Raw genomic sequence first — 16,287 nt, 5'->3', positions numbered from 1 at the left:
ACATTCTCGTTATTGGAACACATGACGGTGTAAGATAAACACTTGTTCTCCATCGGATGATAAGAAGGGAGAAGCAGAGTATTAACATTGTTACACATCTTGATGCCATCAAGATTCGTCATAAGATCGAAGGACGTCAGACCAACAGAACCATAATAATGAAGAGACAACCGATCAGCCAGCACGGTCCATAGGAAGAGAGCCAGGATTGTGTGGAACCAAGGCAAGCTTGCCAGAACATGTTCCTTAGACTTCAGCACGTGGAATGCGGAGAGGTCGAGGCCCAGCTCGAGTGGATCGATGTACCGGTACAAGGGGTAATTAAGACTTTTCATATCGATCGATGTCTATCGTTAGTCTCCTTGTGCATACATGGTTTAGAAATTAGAAGCTGGTCAGCGAAAGAATCTCAAGCTCACCTACGTAATAAGCTCTTAATTCGGATTATTCTGTTCCTATTGGAGTTCAAAAAGTGTGCAAGACATGCGGAGTCTTCTTCAAAGAGTAATATTCGGTTTCTTCTCATTAATAATCTTCTTGTTATTATTCTTGATCTTCTTATTATTCATCTCATCATTATTCTTATTATTATTCTAATTCTTTCTCTTCATCTTATTCTTCTTCTTCTTCTTAATCTTCTTCTTCTTCTTCTTCTTCTTCTTCTTCTTCTTCTTCTTCTTCTTCTTCTTCTTCTTCTTCTTCTTCTTCTTCTTCTTCTTCTTCTTCTTCTTCTTCTTCTTCTTCTTCTTCTTCTTCTTCTTCTTCTTCTTCTTCTTCTTCTTCTTCTTCTTAACCTCCACCATAAGCCACATTTAGATATGTCAAGTTACAAATCTTCTTAACCTATTTGCCTCTGTTTCCACCATCTTCTGTTTAACCTCGTACTCAAGTTAAGATTCTTGAATTTTTTTTTTTTGTACCATTAATTGGTAAAAAGCTAATCCAAGTAATACTATATCATTGTGTGATCCTAATCCTGTTTTTTCCTCTGAAATCGTTAATTATCTGATCGATATCCGGTTTATTCAGGTTTTGCAGGATACATGATAGTGTCTACGATTGGTTTTATCCGGTTTTATGTTAAACATAGACTGAATAACTAACATGACTAGTTTAAAGTTTTCAATACAGAATTCGGCTTCGGAATTTTTTTTTTTTTTTCTTGGTTTATGAATCGCAAGATACATAACTAAATTTGTTATAACTGTTTTGGTACGATTTCGGTCTCGTTTTAGATTTGAGTTTTATTCAAATAAACTTCTCAGCATATTAAAAACTCGTATGTGAATGTAAAATATAGAACAATTTTAGTAGTTAATCAATGATCATCACCAGAAACGAAACCATAAAAAAAATGAAAGACTATGTTGGAAACTTCTGAATCATGTAGAGGATTTGCCTTTAATTTCTAATTTCCGTCACTAACCCACAAGATTAAAATCGAACTTTCTAGCTTCTTCCTTTATACAAAAACCTCGGAAATCAATCCCTAATAACAATCCTTCCTCACCGTCACCGTCGGCCGGAAAATTCAAGCTCCGCCGTTGTTCATCATCTTTTTAAACTCTTCGAAATTAACGCAACCATCACCATCACTATCAACTTTGCTAATCATCTTCCTGCAATCCTGAACAGAACACTTCTCACCGAGATTCTTCATCACAGATTGAAGCTCCTTCGCCGAGATCCGTCCGTTACCATCCAGATCGTATATCTCAAACGCTTCCTTCAGATCTCTGAAATCGTTATTGTTGTTTCCTCCTCCTTGATTAACTCCGATCTGGAAAAGAGCGACGAATTCGTCCATGTCGATAAATCCATTTCCGTCGAGATCGAACTGTTTCATCATCGTCACTGTTTCTTCCGGCGACGCGGTGGGGCTAAGCGCACGGATCACTTCTTTGAGCTCGTCGACGGAGATTTTTCCGTCTCCGTTCTTATCGAATCGCTGGAAAACTTGGCGGATATCTTCCATGGATCCTAAACAGCTACGAACTCCGTTCTTCGACATTTGCAACGATTGTGAATCAGAATCAAAGAGAGAGAGAGAGACGAATTTGGAGGAGTGTAACGAAGAGTGTGTGTGTGTGTGGAGAAGACGATGTGTTGGTTTATAAATATGGGAAGAGAGTGACGTAATAACGCGTTTTTTTTTTAATAAAACGCGTTAAGATTGCGTGAGCTGGAGAGTCTAGTAGGCATCTTTCTTTGATTTAACTCCAATGTTCTATTTCTTAAATGCGTATGCATTAAATGCAAATTTCCCTTTTTGTAAAGTAAAAGTTTCCATTTTAAATCCCCATATCAATGTTATTGACAAACAAATCATACTTTCCATAGTTAAAATTTAAGTGATGGAATTTTCCACTTTAGAAAAACTGACAATATTTTTACTCACGAAGAAAATCTTATATTATTATTTGAATAAATATTTACATAAATAAACTATTATTTGTAAGATATTATATGATATTTTATATAAAAAATATTTATTTATAATATATTACATAAATAATTTTTTACTTAGAAGATATTACATAAATAAACTTTACAAATATAGAAAGTTTAATTAAATATTTTCCATAAGAGATAGTTAAATATATAACTTACAGATTTGTTTTGAATATATATGAATATAAATCAAAAATATATTTAGTTTTTATTAAAATATTTAAATATATTCTATTATTTTAAATAATAATCAATCTATATATACCAAACAATTCTATTTAAACTTTTGCAATATTTTTTATTTGTATTTTCATAATTAATTAGTATTATTTTCAAAAATTAATTAATTTATTTTTTATAAGTTGACCAAAAAAATATTTTAATAAATTGTAAAATAGATTATTATCTAATTACCACCAATTTTATTTATTTGTATTTTTTGTTAAAATATTTTTACCACCAATTTAAATTTAACTATAAAAATTAATTTAACTAAAAAATAATTTAAAAACATTATTCCGCATTGTGCGGGTTAATTCTTAGTTAGAATATACAATATGTTAATTGTTGTTTGAAAAGTAGAATTTTTTTTTTATTTCTCTTTTTCATTTTCATAAGTCAAAAGAAGTGTTTGGCTTCAGTTGTTAGACAAAAAAAAGGTAAAAAAAGAAATAGTTAGAAAGGGAAAATAAAAATAAAATAACATAATGAAATGTAGTTTGTTGAGCTTATTACATTTTTTTTTTGGTTTAATAGTTTATTACATTTAACTATTGTGTTATAGAAATTCGGAAATGTAAATTAAAAAATATCTATATTCTAGTGTATAATATTAATACATAAAAAGTCAGTATTTTTCATAATCTTCAATGTGAAACTGTATATTTTACTCCATTTAGAATAAGTCCAAAATAGAGTTATGTTTTACTCCAACATTATTTCATTCTTTTCTCCAAAAAATCATAACTAAAAAAAAATAAAGTAACTCTAACTTGTGCTCCATATTTTTTGGAGTAACTTTAATTTTTTCTCTAAAGATATGAAGTAGGATCCCTAGCACACCAAAATATGAACTTTCTCTTTTAAAAAACAAAGAACTAGATATGACTGATCCAGAGAAAGATGTATATCTTTTGATCCTTTGATTTATTTGGAAAACGAGGAATACAAGATTTTTGACGGGAAAGAAATTTCTTCAGAAGATGTTCTGCTCCATGCAACGCTCGAAGCAGAGAGTTGGAGAACCGTGAATCAACCTGATCAAGACAACGACACACACCCCTCTGTCCTCGAGATCTCTAATCGAAGAACAGTGGTTTCCGTTAAACTGGATTCATGCCTCTTGGATCAATCAAGGATCGATTAGAGGTCTCGGTTGGAGTTTGGATGATGGCATGGCAAAATAAGCTTGTTGGAATTCAGGATGTCGCAGAAGCCTCTCGACTCTTCATGCCAAGATGGATAACCTCCTTTGGGCTGTGTCATGTTTGCGAGAGAGACAGATCAGCTAGTTTCACTTTCAGATGGATTGTTCGGATCTTGTGAGTATGATTGAATCTCCAGCAGATTGGCCGTTCTTTATGGCATAACTGGAATCCTTATGTATTCTTCGAGAGAATTATTCGGAATTCACTTTATCTCATATTCGCAGAAGTTTAAATGTCCAAACGGATAGTCTTGTAAAAGGAACTCGAACACGAGGTTTAGTATTTTTCCAAATCAGTCATACCGAGTTGGTCGAGAATGGTCTCCAAATTAATATCTCAACATATTAGTTGGACATAGGAAAAAAAATATAAAGTAGAGTTAAAGAAAATTTTATTCCAAATTCTATTTTGGAATGAAATTTGGAATATAGTTGGAAATGATCTCAGAGAAGTATAATACATATCCGACATTACAAATAAATAAATATGTTAAAAATAATTAAAACTACATAACACGAAGTCCAAAAGGACCATAAGATTGCATTTTAGATTTAAACAAACTCATATCATAAACATCTGTATTGGATACTAAGGTAAATGCATGATATCGGATAACTTAAATATTTTTTTATATTGATTGATGTAGCGATAGTTTTAAAGTAATTACAATTGATATTTTACATTATCGTTTTACATGATTATGAATTTATTTCCGTGGTGATTGAAAATACTAAGTAATGTCCATATTTGTATGTCGTGTTTGAGTTTTTTAGGTATGAATTTATGTCCGTGGTAATTGAAAATACCTTTAATGTCCATATTTAAAATGATAATGGACATTATAATACTAAGTAATGTCCAAACGAAAAATGATAATGTAAATACTACGTGGGGACAATAGTGTTTGAGTTTTACCTAAAATGTTAAAACTTTTCATGAGATGGAGGCGTTCTCTATCTCAGCCCCACACGCTAATATAAGCGTGGCCAGTGGCCCATGAATACCAACCTTGTACATTTTTACATGTGTCGTTTTTTCGTTTGTGCAGCCTTAAAATTTCAACGTCGTATCCAGATAGAAAATGAGGAACAAGACATTAATTTGATAAACACTTTATACTGTTGACAAAATAAAAGCACTTTATACCAATTTTATTTGTTTCCATGCTAAAGTTAAGAATTTGATTGGACGCACATTTTTGGAAGAATTTGGAAGTGGTTGTATGTGGTTGTATGCGAAGCATCTTGTTCTCTGTTGCAGCTGTGCATAGATAGAATAAACGGTTGGAACGAGTGGTTCAAATAGTTAGTTGAAATCATCAGCCAGAACACAAAAGTTTAAGGTTTCGATTGTACATTTGGTTACCATTTGAACGGGTTGAGGGACACACACTTTTTTTTGTGAGTCTTAAGCACTAGCCTTTTATACTTTTCGGTCACTATACCGATCACTTCTTTTAACTTTCTCACAACTGCGGTTTCTAAACTATGGAGTTTTTCCACCAACAAACTCTTATTTTCCTTTCTTTTCACCTCAAAAAATCAATCACCACTAAATGTCCGAATCGATTCCGTCTTTTTCAGGAACGCTCGGCCCACTTCCCTTCACATGTTTTCTGATCTCTTTCTGATCTCTGATGTGCCACTTAGTGGTATTTCTTAACTGTTTTTTGACTTGAGCGTCGAATAATCTTCGGAAAACATACCCCTCCGTGTTTTCCGTTATGTTTTCCGGACGTTCATACATTTTTTAGTTTTGCAAGAGACTTATCCTCACAAAAGGACCAAAAATCCCCTAAACAATAACCATTATCTAATCGTACGTGTTACTTTAACTGAATTCTCTCCTTTGCTAAGAATCTTTTACTAGTTTTGGATGCTAGGGCTGGAATGGAGCCGGATATCCGGACTTTTCAAGGTATCCGGATCCGGATCCAGATTTGCCGGATAATCAATTTTATTATCCAGATCCAGATCCAAAAACTCCGGATATCCAGAGATCAGATATCCAGTTTGAACCGAATATTTACGGATATCCGACCGGATATCTAGTCGTTGATTTAAATTTTTTTTTTAATTTTTCAAAATTATAATGAGATAACATATATAATTAAAATGTATCAATATAACAAAAATTACAAATACTAAAAATTAAAAAGCATTCAAGTATCATTCAAATAGCACAAAGTTTAAAAGTTTACATAGCAAAAGAGAAAATAGTAATAGAAAAGTTAATTTATCTTCATATTCATGTGTTATCAATTTTCATTTTCTTCTATTACAATATGAAATAGAAAGTTATCATGTAATATGAATTTTAATAAATATTATCAAAATAAATAAATACCTAATAAACTGATAACGGTAACGGATATCCGATTTCAAATTTTCTATTATCCGGATCCGTATCCAAAATAATCGAATACTTTCATTATCCGGATCCGGATCCGGAACTCCACAAATATTCGGTTTTTATGGATCGGATAGGACTGAATACCGGATCGGAGACTGGATACCGGATAATAAATTCCAGCGTTGACTTTTATGTCAACTGAATAATAGAATAACATAATAGCTTAATAATAAAATAGCATAATTAAAAAGACCAAAAAAATTAAAACTGAATAAACTTAAAATACCAAAAGCTAGTATCTACTAGAAGAATGAAGTGTTTAAAACTATCTATAAATTTATAACTACGGTATAAACTGAAAAATAACTTATTAATTTCCATTTTTTATTATTTTATATTTAATATTATGAATGGTATATATTTAGCGGAATAACATTTTCTAAACGTCAAAAAGCTACATACCATTCAAGCCTGAAGTTATCTTCATATCTAAAATATCGTAAAAGAATTTTATTTAGAGCCTTTTTTGTGAATACATGGTTGATTTTCTTTTTTTTAAAAAGTTTATGTAAGTTTTGTAAAAACTTTAATCTTTTGTACAAAAAAAAAATCAAACATTTTTGAATAGTCAGATGCTAAATTGTTAACACAATTTCTTAAAGACCTTATTATAAAATTGGTTAAATCATAATTAACAATATAGATTATTTTTTTAATATTCAACCAAATATTCAACTATTCTTTCTAGGTCTGGGCGTTCGGATATCCATCCGGGTTTTTCGGATTTAAAAATTTAAAAATCGTTCGGATATTTTATCAGTTTTGGTTCAAGTTCGATTTCTCTTTTTCGGGTCGGGTTCGGATAAATTATTCGAGTTCGGATAATGTGTCCAGGCCTAATTCTTTCAACCAAACCGCATTCTCTGTTCTCGATTCCAACTGTACTCTCTTCAACCACTTTTCCTCTGGTTCTCAAAAATCTCATAAACACCTTATTAAAGCGATAGACACCAATATCGATGACAATGAGAGCCTAAATGTGGCTAAAACCCAACCAGAGGAGGAGAACAAGCAAGTGGACCAACTTAACTTAATTGACATTACACACAAAAGTCACAGAACCAGGAAATCAAAAACAAAAACAAACACAGTCTCAGATCTCAATCTTTTTAAAGCCAATTTTTTGTCGACCAATCATACAAATGTTCTTGGTTAAACTCCTAGACAAAGATAATAAAAAGGTCATCAGTCATCACCAGCAACAACCTTTCTCCAATCACTTAGCCATCATAATCTTGACAAACTCTTCATAGTTTATCTGACCATCTCCATCAACATCAGCCTCACGGATCATCTCCTCCACTTCCTCATCAGTTAGCTTCTCCCCAAGATTGGTCATCACATGGCGTAGCTCAGCAGCTGAGATGAAACCGTTCTGGTCTTTGTCGAAAACCCTGAAAGCTTCTTTTAGCTCTTCCTCTGAGTCAGTGTCTTTCATCTTCTTAGCCATCAGGTTAAGGAACTCGGGAAAGTCGATGGTTCCGTTTCCATCTGCATCAACCTCGTTGATCATGTCTTGGAGCTCGGCCTCTGTTGGGTTCTGCCCTAGTGAACGCATAACTGTTCCCAGCTCTTTGGTAGTGATGCAACCTGTGTAAAACCAAAATCGAGAGAAAGCATTTACATTTATACACCATATAAACTACAGGAGGATGAAGGAAATACTATCAATCTATCTTTCACATTGCAAAGCACATGATGATTGATGCAAAAGCACATGAACCTGATCTGCTTATCTCTTATTAAGACTACACAAAGTTGCACTTTAACTTCAAGAAATGTAGATCTTCATGAGACAATTCAAGAATTGCACAAAATTGCTTATCTCTAAAAAGAATACACAAACTTGCACCTTTAAGCTTCAAGAAAAGTAGATCTTCGATTAATAAGCATGCACGATATACATCATGAGACAATTCAAGAATAGTTTTTCAAACAATTTATGAATAGAGAATCGCACTTTTGCACATAGTTATCGGATTCTTGAAGAAAGGTTCACAGATTCATCAACGAAACATACAACGCGAGAGATACTCTCGTTTTCTCAATTGATCACAGAAACAGAGATCGAACAAAGATTGAAGACCAAAACGCAAAAATGAAAAACCCAGATCCAAGTTAACAAATCGGTGAAGCAGGACGACATAAAGGAGGCGATTAAATCGATACAATCATAAACGAGAAGCCAAGCCACTGAAAATCGAAAAGCGAAAACGAATCCAATGAAAACTAATTACGTCAAACACCAAACGAGAGGGTGTAAAATAGATCGATAACACCGAATCTAAATCCATTATCGACTCAGAGACTCATATTCAGACGATTGGATCAACGATTGCAGACGAAAACGGAAAAACAAAAAAGCGAGATCCAGCAAATGTGTAAGAAGATTCACAGAAATTCAACAAAGGTGTGAGAAGAGCTTTTAACCATCGCCATCCTTGTCGAAGAGGCTAAAGGCTTCCTTAAATTCGGAGATCTGCTCGTCTGTGAGTTGGTCCGCCATAGCTTCTTCGTCCTTTTTTTTTCCAGAAATCGTCTTTCTTCTCCCTTTGCTTTTTGTTTTTTTTTTTTATTTTTTTTTCCGTATTTTGGATACAGAGTCGTCTGTCTTTGGAAACTGTTAAAAGAAAATATGTTCAAGCAAAACGACAAACGAGTAATTAGAAATTGGCATCCATGTTCAAAATCTTATAGGGCCTATATTTACAATGAATTAAATAGATGAAAATTTTAATACTTGTAATTTTTACTAGTTTTACTTCTACTCGATGAAATAATTTTTTTTTCAATATATATAGAGAAAACAGTTATAATTGATCAATACTTTAAAATTAAAATCAAATGCGATTATTTAACCTTGTCAAAGCTATCAGAAGTTACATCATATAAAACATTTTGTGTCTAGTCATTTGCTCCATTGAGAAATAAATCTCAAGAGATTCAAACTGTGAAGTTCCCTGTTTTTTGGGTATGACTGTAAGGAATTGTTAATGTTAAAATAGGAAATGGAAAAAAGTTTAAGGCTAATTTATTCTTAAAACGTCCAATTAGATAAAAAATCTATAAAAGTGAAAAGATAAGATTTCCTCTTATTAACAGTTTAACACTATTTATATCGTTATATTGTACATCCAAAAAAGATAGAGTAAAAACATTACTCCACTCCTTTACTCCAATTATCAATTTTTTTTACCTTTCATTTACTCTTTTAAAAATTACTTCAAATTACTCTAGTGTTTGCCATTCACACCTTTTATCTGGTAAAATGTTATGAAATTATGTTTATATGCTATTAATCATGGCAAATAAACAAAATTGTGGAATAGAATAAACTCTCTCAAATCTAATCCTCCTGAAACTATAACTCGACAGGAAAGTTAATCAAGGTAGGAGATCTGATGCAACTTTCTCCTAGGGTGTTCTCTGATGCTGCAATTGAGTTTTCTTTTCAAAGAAGCCTCTATAAACGTTTACAAATGGTAAGAAATCATGTGGTTATGCTGTCCACTCAGTTTACGATGCATCATGCAATCTCTTCTTTACCGTATTAACATTTCTATAACAGGGGGTTGCTGATTGGTGTTGATGAGACAAGCAAAGCAGCTCCATTCCACAAGAACCCTCTTCTTCTTCGTATCTTTTGTTTGATGTTTCCCATGGCTGAGAAGTTGAAGTTGCTTTTGATTTGATTAGAGTTTACAAGAAGAGATATTTAATCATATCTCTATCCCATGTTTTAGAATGTTATGCAACTAACATAGTCATTCTTTGCTTATTTCAGTTGCTCTAAATGTTCCCCTGAAAGGATTGGCCTAGTTAGTCTTTACAAAGCCCAAGTTCAAGTTTTAAGCAAATGTCTTTCGGAAAAAATTTTAACAGTAAAAAAGAAATGACATCAAACTTGACATACCAACCTTTTTTTTTCTCTAATTTCTTGATTTTTAATCATCTTTCGGGTAAAAAAGTATTATGGAGGAGAAGTTGTTCTACAAATATAAATATATATATATATATATTGCTTTACTTATATGTATGAACTATTTATTTCCACTTATGTTCAAATTTTGTACATGGGTTGTTAGTTTCTTGAGAGAAACGGAGAAAATGAAGAAACAATATATATATTATTTTTTCTAAAGTTGTTTATATTAAAAAAAAGTTGTTTTTATATACTATTATTTTGCTCGCACCGGCCACCACGTATGGAAGCACCAGATGTAGCACCATGATCGCCAGCGCATGATAAAGCTGTCGAGGCTGTTTCTTACTATCTTGGAGTTCAATGTAGTCCAATTCATGTTATCTTTGCATTTTCAATGGAGAAGTTTGAGAGAGAGAAATAAATTTTCGAATAGATTTTTATGAAAGAAATTATTCGAAGATATTTTTGTAGATTTTTGTGTAACAAACAATTATATAGAAAGAAAACAAAGACGAAACTGTTAGTTAGTCTGTTACACTGAGGCAACGAATTTCGTCAAATAACAACAAAAAAAAATTACAAGTATGTTGTTATGTTGAATTGTGAGGAGATTGGTTTAATAAGAAAAAGTGATTTTTTAGGAGAGATTTGATGTTTAAATCGAATAATGATAAGAAAGGAGATTTTTCATGCTCAAAGTCGACACCTTGCCAGTATGATCCAAATTCTTGAGAGCTAATTTAGTAGTTGGATGTTTTTCGAATTTTAGTTATTATCCGAACTGAACCGATATCCGAAGTTACCCAATCTAAAAATCTATGATGATATTTTCTTACATCCGAATCGAACTGAACCAACTTTTTTTTTATTGATTTCGGTTAAATTTTTTGGTTTGGACTAAAACGCCTAGGACTACTACAAAGAGATGAAATCAATGATGAAAATTGAATGAAAACCTGAAATCAAAAAATTTAATCGATGATAAACTCGAAGGATCAGCAGAAAACAATCACAAAACAGCGATACCATGCTTTTTGAGAAAAGCAAAGAAGATGACGATAGAAAATGGATATTATTTCTCCTTAATTGTTTTTGTTACAACAGTTGCTCTTACATACGAGCTTAATTACACAATTTACTCTAAACTGGAGTTACATTATCTCATATGGATAAGAGTGAAGTTGGTCCACTTAGTTGATTATTAATTTTGAAACTACTAATATTAATTTCGTTCCAAAAATCACTGATCCTTTAACCTCTAAGCTTTGTCTAAGGTTTTTTAACCAATCAAACTAACAACACTTGATATTTTGTTTTCTTTTGTCAAATATGCCTCAAAGCAAATCTTATACCAAAATAAACGATTCGGGACCGTTGATTACTAACTTTAACCTATATGTATGAACTATTTCTTTAGTTATACGTATGAAAAAACTGGTTTATCATTTTCTGCTTTTGTAACTTTGTGTAATGGGTAACAAGTAACAACTATTCAAATATTCAATAATTTTACTGATCGCTTACACTTACCTTCATCAAGCTTCACTTGAAAGATTTTCTCAAATATCTGTTGTATTTATCCAGAGCTGTGCTGCCCGGAGTTTTGGAGCCTGTAAACAGTATTTAAAAAAGGCTCCAGTTAATCTATCATCGTCCCAAATCTAGAATCAATTTAGCTCATATAAAATAAATAATAACTATTATTGTTTCAAATTATATAAAACTAATAATATGTATATAATATTATTGTCTTCAAATTCATAAAACTATAATATATATCTATTATTTTAAACATATTCTAATCTAAAATCTAAATCCTACTTTGAAAGTTGTTGTAAAAAAAAATCTACTTTTTGAAGTCGGTAAATTAATTAATTATTTGAGTTTTTTTTGTAATATAATATAAATCATAAATTAAACTAAATCTAATATTAGATGAAATAAAATTATTAAAAAATATATATACTTAGTAATTAGCAAATATCAATTGATTATGTGGTTGTTGTGAAAAGAAGAAGTAAGTTGCAAAGACTGTAACGAAGAAGAAGAGAGCAATAATATGTTTTTTTAATTATTTAAATCATTATGTATGTTACTTTAATATTTTATTGTGTTGTTAAATATTTATAATAAATTATTAAAATTATTTAACATAATTATTAAGTTTATATAAATAATTTTTTTTACTACTAACAATTAATGAATTTAACTAAAAAATTGGCTTTTCATTTCCTTTTTAAACAAAGATCCGTAGGCGAATGTTTTTTTTTTCGTAGGCACGACCCTTCAAAATTTCTAATTGACAAAAGCAACAAAAAAAAACATAAGATAAGAAAACAAAAACCCGAAAAACTACTTAACCATTTTTTGTTGTCGCGTACATATACCGTCAATTCTGTTTATGTTTTGTTTCAGTTGTTTATATAGCTATCTTGTTCATATCATTGTGATTTTCTGGCTGAGTCTGGCTCACACACATTAGCTTTCTATTTTCCTCAGCAGTAGAATTCGACACTCTTTCTTCCGTTGATGTTGAGATAACTTTTGCGAGTTAGTATATATTAATATCATATCAGTTTTAGAATCGATTGTTTACGTTAATCAAATTTTACTCAAGATTTATAAGAAAATAATATAACTAGTATAAATAATATAAGAAAGAGTTTTTTTTACTAACCATACTTTTGAATTAGATGGCAAAAGCTTGATTTTGGTTATACTTTCCATACTTTTAAATCAAGCAAGTTGATCGCTTACACTTATAATTTAATTTCGTGTTCCATCCAATGAGATTTCTCACTTTGCAGCTACATATTATAAAACTATTATTGTTGGAATACAGTTAACACTACCACTTAAAAAAATAAAGGCACACAATAAAATAGTCAGGATTCACAGCACACTTTCTTTTACCTATCAAATAAATAACAATTTCAAATGGATTTCACAAAAAACACCAAAAATATTGAAAACGGAAAACGAAACCGGAGAATCGGCTTTCTCTCCATAACCAAACCGGAAAAATAAAAAAACCTAAACCGGGTTTTTATCCATAGTGGAAACAAAAAATAAAAAACCAAAACATGTACACACATCAAATTCACTGATTCAAGAAAACTAAAAAAAAACTCTGTTCCAAACTTTCCATAAATACCTATTTACACACTCTTTAATCCCATTTTCTTTGAGAATCTTTTCATCGTCCGTACAAATGATCACCGTCCTCAAGCTCGGTTACACCGAGCATCGCAAGATCAAGATGACATTTCATCTCGGATTTGGTCTGCTGCAACTGTGTATACGAGTCGATTACACCCGCAAGATTTGTATTATTTTTCCTGCTCGAGTATGTTCTTGGCTCTTCTAATCCTTCACCACCTTTCAAGATCGAGACAATCTCTTCCATACCAGGTCTTCGAGACTCTTCATTGATCACACACGCCGCTGCAGCACGCACCATCCTCTCCATGTGAACCGAGTTTTTTCTTGTACATTTCAATCTTGGATCTAGCAGCTCCTCTATAGCTTCAATCCCTCTATCCAACAATGGTTTCGCCTATTGAATAAAACACAAAAAAAAACTAAGTCTTTTTCCAAAACAACTCTAAATGTATGTGACACAGATATGATCACTAAAGTTGTGCAAGAACCAAGCTCAATACTAATAGTTTGTATAGGAATGATGTGGATTTTGATGACATACCCAAACAACCAAATTTTCTTCACCAGATGATCTTCTTGGTTCGATAGGTTTCCTACCAGTTATTAGCTCAAGCAAAACAACACCAAAGGCGTAAACATCGGTCTTGTCTGATATCTTGCCATGTTGGAAATACTCAGGAGCAAGATACCTGCAAGAAGTTTTGAGTTTAATCACAAGGAATCGACTTTAAAAGGAAGACAAAGAACTCAAAGGATGTTTTGATCTTTACCCAAATGTGCCTTTCACAGTCTTGCAAAGGAAAGGAACAGAAGGTGCAGCAGTCCAAGTAGCTAATCCGAAATCACACAACTGAAGAAAGAAAAAAACAATTCTTATTTCTCAAATCGATTATCGAATAAGATCATTAGTATTCTCGGAAAATGACTCTCTATTTTACCAAAATGACTCTCTATTTTACCTTTGGTATTTTCTTTGAGGAAAGAAGAATGTTGGAGGGTTTGATATCTCTGTGAACAACACATTGCTCTGTTCCGTTATGCAAATAAGCTATGGCATCTGCAATGCCTAACGCGACCTTGTACCTTGCTGACCAAGGCAAACCAAAAGCTGACCTCACGCCTCCTTTCTTCTTCTTCTTGTCTGTTCAAAACCCGAAACAAAATCGGAACTTTGATCTAGAAAACAATGAAGATCAAGAAAAGGTTTTCTCCTTACCGTGTAAATAGTGTTCGAGGCTACCACCAGAAACATACTTGTACACCAAGAATAGACCTTCTTCGGGATCGATACAGAATCCAACAAGAGGCACAATGTTGGAGCTATGAAGAGAGCTTGCAATCATCAACTCTCTGCAAAATGATTTCGGAGATTCTTTGTCTTCCTTATCAAGTCTCTTGATTGCTAAAGCTGTTCTCCAAATTCCGATTTTACCCCTGAACACATAGCTACAAGCTCCTCTTCCCAACACTCTCCCTAACACAAACCATTGAATCATAAAGTCAAAACCTTTCTCCAGATTCTCAACCCTAATTCCTAATTTCATCGGAGCTAAGCTTAAAGTTTTTACCTTTGGAGAAATTACGAGTCGCGGCGACGATTTCGTCGTAGCTGAATCGAACCAGAGTGTTAGCTACCGGAGAAATACTCTTTTCCAGCGATCGAGCTCTCGTCCACCTCAAATCGTCCGTGGAATTTCCGGTTTCCTTAACTCCATTCTCTAGATTCACCATTAAAACCGTCGCGGAGCCACCGGAAACTGACAAATTTCGGCAAGAAGATGAAGCAGACAACGAAGGCTCTCCTCCTCCTTTCATCTTCTCAAGCTCAATCTGTGAGCAGAGACTGAATCTAAACGATGAATGGACAGAATGAGGATCAGGGTTCATATTTTCCGGTGCTGTTTCCGCTAAAAGCCACGCCTTGTTGTTCTCTCCGCCGCTTCCTCCGCCGTTTGCATTGTTGCCGGAGCTCTCGATTGAGCTTGATCCAGCTGGAGGAGGAAGGAAACAAGCGAGACCCAAATCAAAGATCATCTTTTTCAGACGGGTTTTGAGTCCTTTCTCATAGTAATCTCCGGCACGATCTGGAGAAGACGAAGAAGTGAGAATGGGAATAATTACGGAATTGCCCTGAAGATTTGTTTCTGGGTTTCGTGGATGAACAGAAGCTCCTTCATAAAAACCCATTCTTTTTCTGTGAACAGATCTCAAGAAAAAGAGCACAAATACCCAGAAGCGAAAAAAGAAAGAAAATTTGATTCTCTCTAGTGAAAAAAGTTGATTCTTTTTGAAGCTTTGCTTGATGGAAGAGAAAGAGAATATAATTTGTTTTTTCTTTTCTCTCCAATTTTTTGTTTTTCTTAGCAATTTTAGGTTTATAAATCGAAGATGGAAGAAGATGATTAAATTAACATATGATTAGTGGTGGAAGGTTGAAACATTTTTATTTTTATTTCTGTACCGTTAAGTTGTTGTTGCGATCTTGAGCAAGAAAAAACAGGAGATGGGGGAGGGGAAATAATTAGGTATGGATTAGTGGATTTTAAAATTAATTGAGTTTAAAATAATTGAGAGCGTTACAAAACAAATCAATCAATGAGTATTAATGTAGAAAATAAAATGTAATAATTCAAAAGATTGGGTCATATGGGTAAAGCTGTTTGCTAATACTCAAAGAGGGGGACAAAAGCTGTGCCCACGAGGTCATGGTTCTCTGAAATAATGTAGAGAGAGAGTATTTTAAAAATATTCATGTAACAACAAGTGTTACTATCGATATAAATAAAATAATCAAGTGTTACTATTTTAGTTTTATTCTCTGTTTTCCAATTCGTACATGTGGCAAAATTTCGATACAGGTAACTTTTATTTGCCGGTCCACATAGTATTATTTTGTGATTTCAGTAGACC

General features: G+C 32.7%; 3 protein-coding genes across 3 annotated transcripts; all 3 read right to left on the bottom strand.

The window, feature by feature from the left end:
* Positions 1–1,229: 1,229 nt before the first annotated feature.
* Positions 1,230–2,083, bottom strand: LOC18022578 (calcium-binding protein CML24). Its single transcript, XM_006405773.2, has one exon. The coding sequence runs from the start codon at positions 2,009–2,011 to the stop codon at positions 1,532–1,534; it is 480 nt and encodes a 159-aa protein (XP_006405836.1). The 5' UTR covers positions 2,012–2,083; the 3' UTR covers positions 1,230–1,531.
* A 5,207-nt stretch (positions 2,084–7,290) lies between these two features.
* Positions 7,291–8,961, bottom strand: LOC18022577 (calmodulin-1). Its single transcript, XM_006405772.2, has 2 exons — positions 8,721–8,961; positions 7,291–7,880 (listed from the first exon to the last, which is right to left on the bottom strand). The coding sequence occupies exons 1-2, from the start codon at positions 8,794–8,796 to the stop codon at positions 7,507–7,509; spliced, it is 450 nt and encodes a 149-aa protein (XP_006405835.1). The 5' UTR covers positions 8,797–8,961; the 3' UTR covers positions 7,291–7,506.
* Positions 8,962–13,106: 4,145 nt separating this feature from the next.
* Positions 13,107–15,712, bottom strand: LOC18022576 (probable serine/threonine-protein kinase PBL7). The gene is made up of 6 exons (XM_006405771.2): positions 14,946–15,712; positions 14,594–14,851; positions 14,337–14,518; positions 14,148–14,227; positions 13,919–14,066; positions 13,107–13,771 (listed from the first exon to the last, which is right to left on the bottom strand). Exons 1-6 carry the CDS (start codon positions 15,562–15,564, stop codon positions 13,412–13,414), a joined length of 1,647 nt encoding a protein of 548 aa, XP_006405834.1. The 5' UTR covers positions 15,565–15,712; the 3' UTR covers positions 13,107–13,411.
* Positions 15,713–16,287: the final 575 nt, after the last annotated feature.

The sequence above is a fragment of the Eutrema salsugineum genome, unplaced genomic scaffold, assembly GCF_000478725.1.
Source record: "Eutrema salsugineum unplaced genomic scaffold, Eutsalg1_0 scaffold_14, whole genome shotgun sequence".
NCBI lineage: Eukaryota > Viridiplantae > Streptophyta > Magnoliopsida > Brassicales > Brassicaceae > Eutrema > Eutrema salsugineum.
This window is presented reverse-complemented; position numbering and strand designations above follow the sequence as displayed.